The sequence below is a fragment of the Nilaparvata lugens genome, chromosome 9, assembly GCF_014356525.2.
Source record: "Nilaparvata lugens isolate BPH chromosome 9, ASM1435652v1, whole genome shotgun sequence".
Lineage (NCBI taxonomy): Eukaryota > Metazoa > Arthropoda > Insecta > Hemiptera > Delphacidae > Nilaparvata > Nilaparvata lugens.
This window is the reverse complement of record NC_052512.1, coordinates 41,703,142-41,718,772: the sequence shown is the minus strand read 5'-3', so window position 1 is coordinate 41,718,772 and position 15,631 is coordinate 41,703,142. Positions and strand designations below refer to the sequence as shown.

Genomic DNA, 15,631 nt, shown 5'->3' with positions numbered 1-15,631 from the left:
GTGTATGTTCTGTGTACAGTATATTGTTCCAGTTCTAATCGTAAATTGTTCCATCACGTGACTAGTGCAAAATGTTCCCATGGAATGTCATTTCAAAATCGTTGGTTCAAGCTTTTGGCGCGCACTTATAAGTTTGATGTTTATTTGACAGAGGCTGGCTCAAACAGCACTCTGGTTTGTGGACTGTATCAATTACAACGAGAACATTTTGGGGTTGTCTGGCGTCGGGTAGCAAGTTAAACAATTTAAATGGCAAAGTGCACAATAACATAGGCCTACCTTCATGTCCAATCGAGGTTGAGTGGTAGAGAGGACTTAAAAGTCCTAACTCCGCCTAATAAAGAATTATTTCATTTCATTTCAAATCCTCCTTGCTTCCAGGATCCCGGGTCCAGATCACGATACGAGACGAGACGACACTTGGAATAAATCACTTTGCAAAAATCGACATTACGAGAAGTGAGCTGTTCGATTGGCTGGCAGTCGGCAACTGGCGCAATTATGCTATGCGCATCATCCTTCAATTGCCCCCTCCATCACACAACGCCAGACAACAAAGAGGAACATTGAATATTACGTCCAAACAGTTGATTTACACCAAAATGTGTCGTTCACTAGCTGCATGAATGAAGAAAGGCTGTTTTACAAACTTACCGAGAAGTGTTAATTTCTTTCATTCCATTTCATTTTCATTTCATTTTTTTTCATCCCACTGACCACCTATGAAAGGGGTATAAGGATTTGTCAATTATAATCTAAGTCGTCAATCTTTGCATTCCATAATGCAAAAAGAATTCCTCACTGGAATAAGGACAAACCTGCAACAACTCCTCCCTCACCTTAATTCTGAACTTTTCACCTGTAAGAGCCTTTACGCGTGTTGGCAATCAATTATAAAGCCGAATTCCTGCACTCTTTATCCCCCTCTCATACATACCAGTTCGATGAATGTCATCTCTGAGGTTTTGTCTATATCTGGTATTGTAAGAGTGAAACAACTCTCCTGTATTGAACCTATCTTTATTCTTATCAATAAAACAAAGAGCCTCCAAAATATATACACCTGGTAGTGGGAGAATCTTTAACTTTTTGAAATAATCTTTACAACTTGCTCTAATAGATTCACCCACCATCACTCTAACTGCCCACTTTTGAATCCTAAATATATGTATTGCATGAGTTGAATTGCCCCAAAATATAACAACGTATGAAAGAAGAGAATGGAACACAGCAAAATGAACACTTCTAAGCGTTCCTGCATCCAGCAATTTCTTCACGGTTCTAAGAACAAATACTGCCGAGTTTAGTTTGCTTTTTAGTTGGTCTAGATGAGGTCGCCAGGAGAGTTCTGAGTCCAGCACTACTCCAAGTACCTTTGCCTTGTTAAGTTAAGCTAAGTCCCGAGCCGTTTATTAATATCAAATTTTCTATAGAGAAAAATTCATTCAACTAATGGTTATCAAACATAATTTTGTTGATTATGTATTCTATGACTATGCTATGGTAAACTTACAAACTATCAGCGCATGCGTAGAGGAGCAAGCAGACTACGATTCAATCGACCAATGATATAGTGCGGTCCACGTTATAATGGCAGTGGATAAAGATAGAAGAATAGCGATGCCGATTCTCTGCATTAATTAATTATATTTCTACACTGTCAAAAACATACTTGGCATCGTTGTGGACCTGGAAAAGGATAGTACCACCGGCTTTGTTGAATGATAGACAAGGATAACAAAACCAAAGTTGATCAAATACTGTCATTATAACGTGGACCTTACTATAGCTCGGGTAGTTGGAACTGTGACAATTTACCAAGCTTCGACTGTGGTGCAGGAACTTGTAACTGGAACTGGTTTCTGGTACAGAATCTGTCAAAATTCTTCCCATGTGATGCGGAACTTTTTACCTGGTAAATTGTGAATATTGGACATTCCAAGTACACAGAACGGGCCCATTGTTATGGCAGCTTACTGCCACCTTGATCTACTCTAATCTCTCGTTTCGTAACGAGGCGTTAGTTTAAACATGTTTTTGCTGGTGAAATTAAATATCTCAATTGTATGTAAAAATAAATAAATAAATGTTAATAAATGATTCGTTAAAATCATCAGTTAGTGTTAACTGGAGATTACTAAATGAAGCGTTTATGTTACTGAACTTGGTAAGCCCACCCTTGAGATAGATTATAATAATAATATATTTATTTCCACAAGAAAAGAACAAAATAAACAAACGACTTGTGCAAGTGTAAGAAAATAACCAACTACTTATTGATACTAAAATAATGATAATGACACATAATAATGGAGTATGATACATAAAGGAAATTCATCACTTAAATATTAAAAAATAAATAATAATACTGATAAATCTCCAATTGATTTAATTGATTTTTAATGAATTAGAATTACCTCGCCGAAAATATTCACAATAATCTGATTGGTGAGTGACTCGACACTGGTGACGGTGGGAGTGGCGGTGGGCGGGGGGTTAGGCGGAGCCGGCTGCTGATTGGCTGCTGCTGATGACGTCATATCCTGTGCCTTCTTGATGGCGGCCGCTTCGTCGTCGCTCAGCTGACAGGCGGGAAATGCGAGTTCGCGCGCCAAATTTGAAATGCACGCCAAACTGCGCCAAGTGGTGGGGGGGACGCGACTCAGTTTGTTGATGTTGAAGGGCGTGGGCTCGCATGGCTCCAGCAGGCAGCCGGCTCGGTCGCTACATCAATTACAAATTAATCTTAATTAATATCTAATTAATCCTTGATTAATATTATAAAGAAAAGAAATGGCTTATACAGTCCAGGTGCTGTTGATTTGCCTCTCGGCGTAGGGCCACTAGGCTACAATACTACCCAAACAAAAACATTCAACAAATTTAAAAATGTATCTTTCCATAAGCAACAGATGCTCTGTTGTATCTTCTCAAAAGCAACGTGTTGCATTCGAAAAGATACACAAGGAGCTTTAATGTATCTTTCAGATGCTCTTTTGCATCTCCTCAGAAGCAACGTGTTGCTTTCCAAAAGCTACACAAGGAGCTTTAATGTAATTTCAGATGCTCTTTTGTATCTTCTCGAAAAGAACGTGTTGCATTCGAAAATATATAAAAGGAGCTTAAATGTATCTTTCTATGATCGAAAGATTCTCTTTTGTATCTTCTCAAAAGCAACGTGTAGCATCCGAAAAGATACACAATAGGCTTTATAAATCTTTCTATTTTATGTAATCAACCGATGCTATTTTTTATCTTCTCAAAAGCAATGTGTAGCATCCGAAAAAATACACAAGAAGCTTCAATGTATCTTTCCATAAGCAACAGATGCTCTGTTGTATCTTCTTAAAAGCAACGTGTTGCATAGGAAGAGATACACAAGGAGCTTAAATGTATCTTCCCATAAGCAACAGATGCTCTTTTGTATCTTCTCAAAAGCAACGTGTAGCATCCGAAAAAATACACAAGAAGTTTAAATGTATCTTCCATAAGCAACAGATGCTCTTTCGTATCTTCTCAAAAGCAACGTGTAGCATCCGAAAAAATACACAAGAAGTTTAAATGTATCTTTCCATAAGCAACAGATGCTCTGAAACAAATGAACTAAATAATGCTGGAGAAATTATAATATTTTTGATTCTAAAAAATTAATTTTCATCAGATAGAAAGATCATCACGGAACTGGATGAATTATATCATATGGAATACAAATTCAAACATGAACTGAGTTTGTTAACATTTAAAACAGTTGACATCTGGTACTTGTGGATGAGAATACTGCGTGAGGTCTACTGTTCACAGAACTACTAGTCTTACTCAATCGGTGGAGGTCTGGTTGTAGGACATTGCCCAGCACAGGCAGCCAGGGCCCAGGGCTCAGCACAGCTATCGATAAATGTTCAAATTCAAATTCATTTATTTGCCATAAAATGATACAGATTGATAAAATAAATATTCTAACTTACAAAATGGCACTACCGGCAAAGAAAACTTGTACGCCGGCAGTGAGTTCGAACAACTAGGTACAGCAAACATGACAATAGAAAGAAAAAGAGCTTATTCAAACCACTAGAATAAATAAAATTATGGACCCCAGGTCACATCTCAATACTTACAAACGATAAGACAAAGTAACAAAATCACAAGCAAGTGACAAACTCAAAAAGACCAATTCAAGGAAGCCATGACAATAATATATTTAAAATTTATAACATAAGAATGAAACACTACATAATGGATATAGATAATTTAAAATAAACATTCATCCTAATCCAATCCAGTATGAGATTCATTATGAATTTTGTAATTCTATTAATAATGATTATTTATAAACAAGTAACACTGATATTCAAACTGACGTCTACATACACTTGAGCTAGTAAAGTTAATATCAAATTGTAATGGATTGGAGGGACGCAAATTATATGGATTATTCCTTAAGTTGAATGTATCACTATTCTTATTAATGAATAATATGATTCTTTTAACACATGTTTGCCTCACTGTGAGCACCTGGAATTCTAGAAAAAGAAATCTACTAAGGTACAATCTTGGCCTGCATAATGCAGCTCTGATAAGGTGTTTCTGCAATGTGAATAATTTGTTCATATGGATATCATAAGCAGTCCCCCATATCTCAATTCCATATTGGTAAAGTGATTGCGCATAAGCATAATAAATCTTTTTCATTATTACTATATCAGCTACTAGCCGTCAGGCTCGCTTCGCTCGCCATATCCGCCTAGCCAGGGGGCTCCGCCCCCTGGACGCCCGACTGGATCGTCCAAGAATGAGATTAGCAGGCTCGCTTCGCTCGCCTGCATTTTTGTCATGTTAGGGCAATCCAGTCAGGGGTTTCAGACTAAACGTCTGGCTAAACGGATATGGCGAGCGAAGCGAGCCTGACGGCTAGTAATATAATATTCCCAGGATTGAAGTAGCAGTGCCCAATCAATTTTTCCGCGATAAATGCATTTAAATCTTCAACTTGGTGCCAACCTAACAAAGTCAACTCAACTTAATGCCAACCTGACAAAATTATTAATTTAGTTGCCAGTTAACAACTGTTTCGAAGAGGTACTCTCTCTAGATTATAGTTCTATAGTAACATATGATATGGAAATTTCAATTATAATTAAGAGATTGGGAGAAGAAGAATACATGTTAAAAGGCGAACTTTAAACCCTTAAAAACAACCCTTAGAGTTAAAATATTTCTTAGTGCGCCTCTAAAGGGCCAACTGAACATACCCACCAAATTTGAACGTTTTTGGTCCGGTAGATTTTTAGTTATGCGAGTGAGTGAGTGAGTGAGTGAGTGAGTCAGTCAGTCAGTCAGTCAGTCAGTCAGTGAGTGAGAGCCATTTCGCTTTTATATATATAGATTTGATTTAGTTTATAAAACTTATAAATTATATATTTAAGCCATCTGTGCATATGAGTATCCCATTTTATATGATCATCCATCATTATACCCAGATATTTAAAGGATGTGACCTTTTCAATACAAGGGCAATCACAATACACATGATTTAACAAAGCATTTGTAAAGACAAGGTTGAAAGAGTAATTTTGACTATACCTGATAGCAGGTCCCTCGCCGGCGTCTTCCCAGTAGACCTTGATGTGTGCGTTGGCCTGCCTGGAGGGGTGCCTGGTGGGGGATGAGCCGAGCACGGTGACCTGACGACCGGTGACCTTGTCCAGGGCAACCCCTCCTACCCGCAGACCCCTGTCCACACCCCCACCACTGCTAGCGCGGCCCAACCTCCCCCCTGGCACAGCTCCTCCAACGCCAGCTGATCGCTAGTCGTCTCCATCTCCACTCCTGCTACCTGAAACGTACAGAATGTTTCAGAAGTAGTGTCAAACATTTTAGGGTAATGTTCCTGGATGATAGGAGCATAGAGAAAAAATAGCGTAAGTAGATATCCCATGGTATAGGGCGTTTATGTCGCAACTTTTACTGTTATCTCAAGCCGATTACCGTCAATTATTGTCATATTTTACTGTTTTGTTGGGGTAAGAGTGTATGAACGGCACAATTTTGAGAGACTACCAGCGTCACACAGCTGCATGGGAAAGAACTACGTGAGCTATCGGCTTGAGATAACAGTAAAAGTTGTGACATAAACGCCCTATACCATGGGATATCTACTTATGCTATCGTTTCTCTATGATAGGAGTCTACAAATGAAGTGTCCGAAACTCAGCGGTTATCCTTATAGCTGCCATTTTGTTTTTTCACTTGAGAATTTTTATTTCAAGAACGAAATAATGTATTGATCTGAAATTAGGCATGAATATTTATGCTATAAAGACTCAACTTTAAAAAATAAAATATAAAATTTTCTATGTACATATTCAAAATGGCGGCCATTTTAAATTTTGGATTGTAAATTTCACGAAAACCGTTAACTTTACAGAAAAATTACAAAAACGTTAGCAAATTCCATCATAAATTCAAGGATACCTCATTTATTGAGAATGGTTGATTGATTAATTGATTGATTGATTGAGTACTTTATTTATGTAGATTACAATATATACTGTCTAATACACTTATATACAATAGCTTACAATACAGCAAAATTATAGATGAATTTACATGATATAGACTAAGAAAATAATTATTGAACTGTATATGATATGAAAAAGCAATTTGTAATATAATAACTATAGATAATAATTATATTGTTATGCATCTACATAAATTGGCGGAGCTTTGGACATATCAATGTCCATTCTTCGGAAAGAATATTAAAAATATCCTCCCCACTAACTCTCTACCAAAAATGGTCAGAGAATAACAGATAAATTAATTATTATTTTCGTACAGCATTCCCTAAATATATCACGAGTTTATTAAAAAGTTACAGTCCAGGTCCTGTAGCTTTGCCTATCGGCGGAGGGCCACTAGAGTACAATACTACCCAAACAAAAACATCCAACATCTATGAAAATGTATCTTTCCATAAGCAACAGATTATCTTTTGTATCTTCTCAAAAGAAACGTGTTGCATCCGAAAAGATACACAAGAAGCTTGAATGTATCTTTCCATAAGCAACAGATGCTCTTTTGTATCTTCTCAAAAGCAACGTGTTGCATCCGGAAAGATACACAAGAAGCTTGAATGTATCTTTCCATAAGCAACAGATGCTCTTTTGTATCTTCTCAAAAGCAACGTGTTGCATCCGGAAAGATACACAAGAAGCTTGAATGTATCTTTCCATAAGCAACATATGCTCTTTTGTATTTTTTTTCAAAAGCAACCTGTTGCATCCGAAAAGATAAGACAAGGAGCTTTAAGGCTGTGCAAAGGCTAAAAATAAACTTTCTACTGGTGATATTTTTGAAGTTTTTCGATTTGTGCATCATCAAGCTATCAAGATGGAAAAGTTTTCTCAGGGAAACATTTTTTTCCAATCATTAATTTTTGAGTTATGAGCGCCTAAAGTTTAAATTTTTGGGACAGAGCATTTCAAATTCGGTAAGAGATAAATCCATGAGATTTAGAGGATAAATTCTTCATAGTATTGTTGATTGATTAAAACAAACATTTTCTGAAAATATCAATTTTTGAGAAAGTTCTATTCAATTAACTAAAAATGACCAAAAATATTGTTGAGTTATTTTTGGTAAATTGAATAACTTTCTCAAAAATTGGTATTTTCAGAAAATTTTTGATTTAATCAATGAACAATATTATGAAGAAATTTATCCCCCAAATCACATGGCTCTATCTCTTACCGAATTTGAAATGATCTGTCCCAAAAATGTAAACTTTAGCCGCTCATATCTCAAAAAGTAATGATCGGAAAAAATGTTTTCCTAAGAAAACTCTTTCATTTTGATAGCTTGATGATATACAAATCGAAAAACTTTGAAAAATATCACCAGTAGAAAGTTTATTTTTAGCCTTTGCACTGCCTTAACTACTGTTTGCAAGGCCATTTCTTTTAGATAAATTTGTTGAATGTGGACTCGCTTACAATTTTTGCTCATATTTTTTTCGCCCTTTTTTCCTGCTTCCTTCTCCAATACTTCCCTTTTCTTTTCCTCTTCACCCTTCACTCCTTACTTGTATACCCACTACCTGCCTATTACATGGGAAACCATAGTTGGCTAGGTATTCTTCCTCCTTTCTTTCTTTTCAGCACACCCCACTGTGAAACCCGTTTTTCTATTTTATTAGAAATTTATTTTTGATTGTGATTTTTTGTATTTTGATTTCTTTTATGTATTTTGTGTTGGATTGAATAAGATTATTTATTGTTTTAATTTTTTTCAATCCTATCCTATGCTATTAAACAAGCAATTTCTGTTTATATGTTTGGATGTTTAGATGTTTGAAAAAATGTTAGAGATTAGGAAAACTGACGGTTTCAATCTTGTAATCTTGCTTGATATGGAAATAAACTGATTATTATTATTTGTATTTCACCTGATCTCGAAAACGGCTCTAACGATTCTCACGAAATTCAGAACATAGTAGGTTTATAATATAACGATTCGTTTGCACTAAGTCTCATCCCTGGCAAAACTAGCTGTCATTAAATGGATAATTATTATTCATCCTTGGAAAAACAGCTGATAATAATAATTATTTCGTCGTCTGATGGTGATGGAAGTGAGTGAGCGAGTTCATGTGTGTGGGACTGTGTCAAAATTATGACTCAGCTGTTGAACTTTTGTAATCATTTTCAATCCTGAATTATTCCAGTAGATCCATATTTTTAATGAAAAACATCTAATAATAATTATTTCGTCGTCTGTTGGTGATGGAAGTGAGTGAGCGAGTTCATGTGTGTGGGACCTTGTCAAAATTATGACTCAGCTGTTGAACTTTTTAATCATTCAATTAGGTACTTAGTGCCGGTTGCAAAAAAGCCGGGTTATTTTCAATCCTGAATAATTCCAGTAGAACTATCTTTTTGAAATGTTCTTCTCTGATTTGGTTCACGTGAAGTTAATCAGGATTAAAAATTAACCGGCTTTTGTGAGGGAAATTTTTTCATTCCTCTGGGAATTAATCTCAATTTAATGTGGTTAGATAGAACATTTCTGTATAAATGTTATTATAATTTCTTCTTTCGTAATACATTTGTTTATGCTTTTGTACTCCAGAGCGAAGCTCGGTCCCCGATATTAGATATCTAAACATATAAACAGAAATTGCTCGTTTAATAGTATAGGATTTGTCTAATTTATTTTGTATTAATAAAATATTCTATTCTATTCTGTTGTAATTTATGGATATTGTGGTTGAATAATTGAATTTGAATGGAAAAATGTAGGAAGGGAGTTGATGATGAAAGTGAGTGAGCGAGTTCATGTGTGTGGGACTGTGTCAAAATTATGACTCAGCTGTTGAACTTTTGTAATCATTCAATCAGGTACTTAGTGCCGGTTGCAAAACAACCGGGTTATTTTCAATCCTGATTAATTCCAGTAAATCCTTTTTTTTCAAATGGTCTTCTCTGATTTGGTTCACGTGAAGTTAATCAGGATTAAAATTTAACCGGCTTCTGTGCAACCGGGCCTTTGTGAGGGAAATTTTTGCTTTCCTCTGGGGATTAATCTCGATTTACTGTGATTAGATAGCACATTTCTGTATGAATTTTATTATAATTACTTATTTCGTGATGAATTTTTCATGCTTTCGTACTCCAGAGCGAAGCTCGGTCCCCGATATTTAAGCTTCATTTACACCAAAGCTGTTAACAAAAATTTCTTCGTCCTTATAGAATCTATAAGATTGAACGGAACTTGACAAACACATATGTTCATCATGTGTTTGATAAGTCATGTTCAATCTATTAGAATCTATGAGGACGAAGAAAAAATAAACATTTTGTTGATAACTTTGGTCTAAATGCAGCTTGTAATGCATTGACAAAATTCTAAATATGTTTATTTTGATTATTTATTGTTGATTATTTTTTTCCAGTTGAAAAATGAAGAGCTCCGTGATTCTTGTGTTGATCTTCGTTCTTTTGAATGTGAGTTGAAAAATAATCAATAATTATATGATCTATATAATCTATATTATATAATAAAGGATTATATAATCAGGATTAAAATTTAACCAGCTTTTCTGCAACTGGGCCTTCCTTTCTTCTACATTCTTCTGGGTATTAATCTCAATTTACTGTGATTAGATAGCACATTTCTGTATGAATGTTATTATAATTTATTCTTTCGTAATACATTTTTCATGCTTTTGTACCCTAGAGCAAAGCTCGGTCCCCGGTATTTAGTATGAATCGTGAGAGGCGACTTAACCTCTCAGTGACTCTAGGTCTAGAATATAACCATAGAGAAATAATAGCGTAAGTAGATATCCCATGGTATAGGGAATTTATGTTGCAACTTTCACTGTTATCTCAAGCCGATTACTGTCGATTTTTACTGTTTTGTTGGGGTGAGAGTGTATGAACGGCACAATATGAGAGACTACCAGCGTCATAAAGCTTCACAGGAAAGAACTACGTGAACTATCGGCTTGGGATAACAGTAAAAGTTGCGACATAAACGCCCTATACCATGGGATATCTACTTATGCTATCGTTTCTCTATGATATAACGTAACTATAGTGAGTTCCACGTTATAATGGCAGTGTACAATTGACAATACTGTTGCTGTCCTTTTCTATCATACAACAAAGCAGATAGCGCTATCTCTCTCTAGATATTATATGATATGACTGACATTTTGTTGTGGAAGCAGCTGTGAGGTGGAGGCCAGACCCTGGAGCAGACACTTGTTGACAGCAGCCGTCCATCTGTCGCCGGCCGACGAGTGCAGACGGCGAATGAGTGCGACGAACGACTCGGCGAGCACAACACACGCCGGCGCACAGTCCGGTTCGCCCGCCAACAGTTCGCGCGGCGAACAGCGAACCTGCATGTTGCACATGCGCACCTGAAATCATAAGATATTTTATTATATCTTCAAGTATTTAACCCATCAGATATTCAAATATTTTATCAATTCTTTAACAGTGATACAAGAAACTCAATATTACGGAATTCCTCCACAAAGGCTCATCGTCAAGAGGTGAGTTCCATAGACAACAGAAGGCATTTTACGAAATAAAATACAGTCGAACCTCTCTATAACGAACCTCCACTTAACGAAATCCTCTACACAACGAATTTTTACCTTGTCCCAAGACATTTAACAGTTTTGGCTGCTTATTTACCTCTATTTAACTATTTGTCGTTGAATCAATTCCACGTGCCCAAAATTGAATCGCTCGTCTATGACCAGCTTGATGCTTTTCCCATATACTGGTAATTCATGAATGAATACAACACTCTTGTCATTAAAAAAATTGAATTAATGTCTCTTCAATTTCGATTCCTATGTACTTTGGAGCTCAAATACAGTCAAACCTCTCTATAACGAACCTCCACTTAACAAAATCCTCTACACAACGAATTTTTACCTGGTCCCACGACATTTTTCAGTTTTGGCTGCTTATTTACCTCTATTCAACGAATTTCGGACCTCTCAACAACAAAGTTTTCTCTTGACTTCAACATATGAAGTGCAGTATGTATAGGAAGCAGACGGCCATTTTAAAGGAATTGTTTTGTTTCAGCAGAAAGGTCAATAGACTAATAATAATGACAATTCAGGAAGAAGATAGGGTGATAGACAGTCAATAGAGGGTGAAACACATGTCGGAAATTGAATGCAAGTAACTGGAAATTGAATTCCAAGAACTTGTAATTATTGTAGACCAGGCAGGTGAACGACTGGACTTTTCCATTCTTGCTTTTGTCACACATTTCAATTCTTTGAACTGACTATGATGATGATGAGAAGAAGAATCCGTCAGAACAAGAAGTTCAACCGAAAATTACTCACTTTTTCAAATAGAAAACATAAAAAATAGGAAAATTGAGTTATTATAGTATTTATAGTGACGTTATTGACAAAATAACCGTATTTTGCGTTCCATCTAATAGCACTGTAAAAAGTTGAAAAATATTGCTACAGAGTATGTACTTTGATTAAACTTTACTAATAGTACAAAATCAAGCTTTTTGGAAATAAATTGGTGAGTTTACTTACTCATTACATTCTATAAATATTCAAAAAAACATGTTTTTTCAACAGCATAAATTTTTAATTTTTTATATTAATATTGGCCTAATAGGTACCCTACCTACGTTCGCTATGATATGTTTTATGTACCATATTCATTTATTTACCGCCGTGATACGATATTATAAGATCCATAGGATCGTGGCAGTTTTCTTGACAGAACAATCTCTCAATAACGAATACCTCTCTACAACGATTTTTTCTCGGGATAATCGACTTCGTTATACAGAGGTTCGACTGTAGTTACAATAGAAAAATATAAGCTTAATATCACCCAGTAATTGATGTTCAGGAGACTATTTCATAAAATACAGAGCCTGCCTGTATTACAGGACTTTTGAAATGTATCCTCATTACTTCTCTTCTCTTCTTTGCCTGCCTATTACATGGGAAACCATAGTTGGCTAGGTATCTTCCTCTCTTTTTTTTTTTTTTCTCTTCTCCAACACACCCAAACATTAAGCCCATGGTTTTTTTATATTTGTAACATTTTATCGTGTTTTATTTGTTTCGTAAATCTTTGTAATTTTGTTTTGTCTTGTTTTTTGTGTGTTTTTAATAAATTGAAATTGAAAAAAAAATTGAAAATTTACAGTTCCTGTGATATACAGAGTGGGTGAAAAGTCCGAGAACGGCTTAATATCTCATACACAAAGGTAATTTGCCGGTGGGTTTGATTGGGGATCCTACTCAAATTGAAAATACTACTTTACTATGACTTCAAAAATCTGGTCCGCCATCTTGGATCCGCCATATTGAATGCAACTTTATTTTTTTTAAATAGGAAGGTGGTCATGCGATACATGATTTCGATACGAAATTTTAAGAAAAAATAACGATTAACGATAAGCTCTAACGATTTTCTTCAAATTTATACCATGGATAGCTATTTATAAGCCCTATTGACTGACATGAGTCTCATTTCTGGGAAAATTGCAGGAGCTCCGTAATATTCTTGAGAAAAATGGCGGATAATTACTTATCTTAAAGTAAATATTATATATGAAAAATACTTATGTTTTTATTAGTTAAAAAAACATGTTTTCACGATTTTCTCAAAAATGATCTGACCAATTTTTTTCAAATTCATACCCTGTATAGTTATTCATCAGCTCTATCAACTGGCATGAGTCTCGTTTCTGGGAAACTAATGGGGGGTCCACCCCATCCTTGAGAAATGGACTTTGTAACCTCGTTCTCGTGCATGAGGTAGGTGGGTAGAGCAGTTCATAAAAAGAACACATTCTACAGATATTTCATCTGTAAAACAGATGTTTCGACGACTTTTAAAAAATATCATTGAATTTCACAATTTACACAAAGGAAAAATTACTTTGAAAACAATATTATATATACACATATACAGTAGTCTGATCGTAGTTTCAATAATATGTTGCTGCCTATCATCATTATGTTATACCCCTAAATTATTCTCCTTTAAGAATGGGGCTTACAGTTCAATGAGCAAGGAAAGTTGTGTGAGTGCGCCACACCAGATTTTTTTGGATTTCGATATACAGTAGTCTGATCGTAGTTTCAATAATATGTAGCTGCCTATCGTCATTATGTCATTCCCCTAAATTATTCTCCTTTAAGAATGGGGCTTACAGTTCAATGAGCAAGGAAAGTTGTGTGAGTGCGCCACACCAGATTTTTTTTGATTTCGATATACAGTAGTCTGATCGTAGTTTCAATAATATGTTGCTGCCTATCGTTATGTTATTCCCCTAAATTATTCTCCTTTGAGAATGGGGCTTACAGTTCAATGAGCAAGGAAAGTTGTGTGAGTGCGCCACACCAGATTTTTTTGGATTTCGATATACAGTAGTCTGATCGTAGTTTCAATAATATGTAGCTGCCTATCGTCATTATGTCATTCCCCTAAATTATTCTCCTTTAAGAATGGGGCTTACAGTTCAATGAGCAAGGAAAGTTGTGTGAGTGCGCCACACCAGATTTTTTGTATTTCGATTTCTTTTGTGAATCTTGTGTTGAATTGAATAGAATTATTGGATTGAGGGAGAAGGTTGTTTCACAAGGTTGCTATTCAAGTAAAAAAGTGTTTGAGTTGAATTCATTGTTTCCTATTGACTGGCTCATTATTCTTCTCCGTTATATTCCTAAACTCTGGTAATGTATTCTTTAGTTTTTTTTCCTATTCATTTTTTTCATTCCATATCATTTTTGAAATATATATATATATATTTTTTTGTTTTTCTTTCGTCCTGCGTGATGAATAATAGATTATTATAATTATCAATATTGGATTAATTTTTCCTTGCCAAATCAAGGAATTGAAGAAGTTTTGGGCAATTGCCTGTTTCTCTTTCCAAATATCGTGTTTGTGACTGTTCTGTTCTAATAAATAATATATTTTCCTTGTTGAATTTGTATCTGCCAGCTTTCTCTGTCTCTGTTTAGTACCTTGTCTAACTGCATTGCTCTCAACTGTACTGCATCATGCTGACGTGATTTTATCACTTGCATGGTTGACTATTTCCACATATTTTTCATTTATAGCTGTATAGTGTAAGCAAGAATGAAGATTTATCAGTATTATTATTTATTTTTTTAATATTTGAGTGATGAATTTCCTTTATGTATTATACTCCATTATTATGTGTCATTATCACTATTTTAGTATTAATAAGTAGTTGGTTATTTTCTTACACTTGCACAAGTTGTTTGTTTATTTTGTTCTTTTCTTGTGGAAATAAATATATTATTATTACTAGCCGTCAGGCTCGCTTCGCTCGCCATATCCGTCTGGCCAGGGGGCTCCGCCCCCTGGACCCCCGACTGCATCGTCCAAGAATGAGATCAGCAGGCTCGCTTCGCTCGCCTGCATTTTTCATTTGAGCGTTTTTATCATATGTTAGGACAATCCAGTCGGGGGTCCAGACTAAACGTCTGGCTAAACGGATATGGCGAGCGAAGCGAGCCTGACGGCTAGTAATATAATATTCCCAGGATTAATGTAGCAGTGCCTAATCAATTTCTCCGCGATAAATGCATTTAAATCTTCAACTTGGTGCCAACCTAACAAAGTCAACTCAACTTAATGCCAACCTGACAAAATTATTAATTTAGTTGCCAGTTAACAACTGTTTCGAAGAGGTACTCTCTCTAGATTATAGCTCTATAGTAACATATGATATGGAAATTTCAATTATAATTAAGAGATTGGGAGAAGAATACACATGCTAAAGGCGAACTTTAAACCCTTAAAAACAACCCTTAGAGTTAAAATATTGCCAAAATATTTCTTAGTGCGCCTCTAAAGGGCCAACTGAACATACCTACCAAATTTGAACGTTATTGGTCCGGTAGGTCTTTAGTTATGCGAGTGAGTGAGTGAGTGAGTGAGTGAGTCAGTCAGTCAGTCAGTCAGTGAGTGCCACTTTTCGCTTTTATATATATATATAGATAAGTAGTTGGTTATTTTCTTACACTTGCACAAGTTGTTTGTTTATTTTGTTCTTTTCTTGTGGAAATAAATATATTATTATTATTATT

General features: G+C 35.5%; 1 protein-coding gene across 1 annotated transcript in view; it reads right to left on the bottom strand.

The window, feature by feature from the left end:
- Window positions 1-2,422: 2,422 nt before the first annotated feature.
- Window positions 2,423-15,631, bottom strand: part of LOC111062848 (probable E3 ubiquitin-protein ligase HERC1) — a 121,345-nt gene continuing 108,136 nt past the window's right edge. Inside the window, exons 31-33 of the mRNA XM_039435890.1 lie at window positions 10,712-10,924; window positions 5,581-5,833; window positions 2,423-2,724 (exon numbers count right to left, since the gene is read on the bottom strand). Of these exons, the coding sequence (XP_039291824.1) occupies window positions 5,717-5,833; window positions 10,712-10,924 (330 nt within the window). The 3' untranslated portion in view covers window positions 2,423-2,724; window positions 5,581-5,716. The remainder of the gene's footprint in view (window positions 2,725-5,580; window positions 5,834-10,711; window positions 10,925-15,631) is intronic.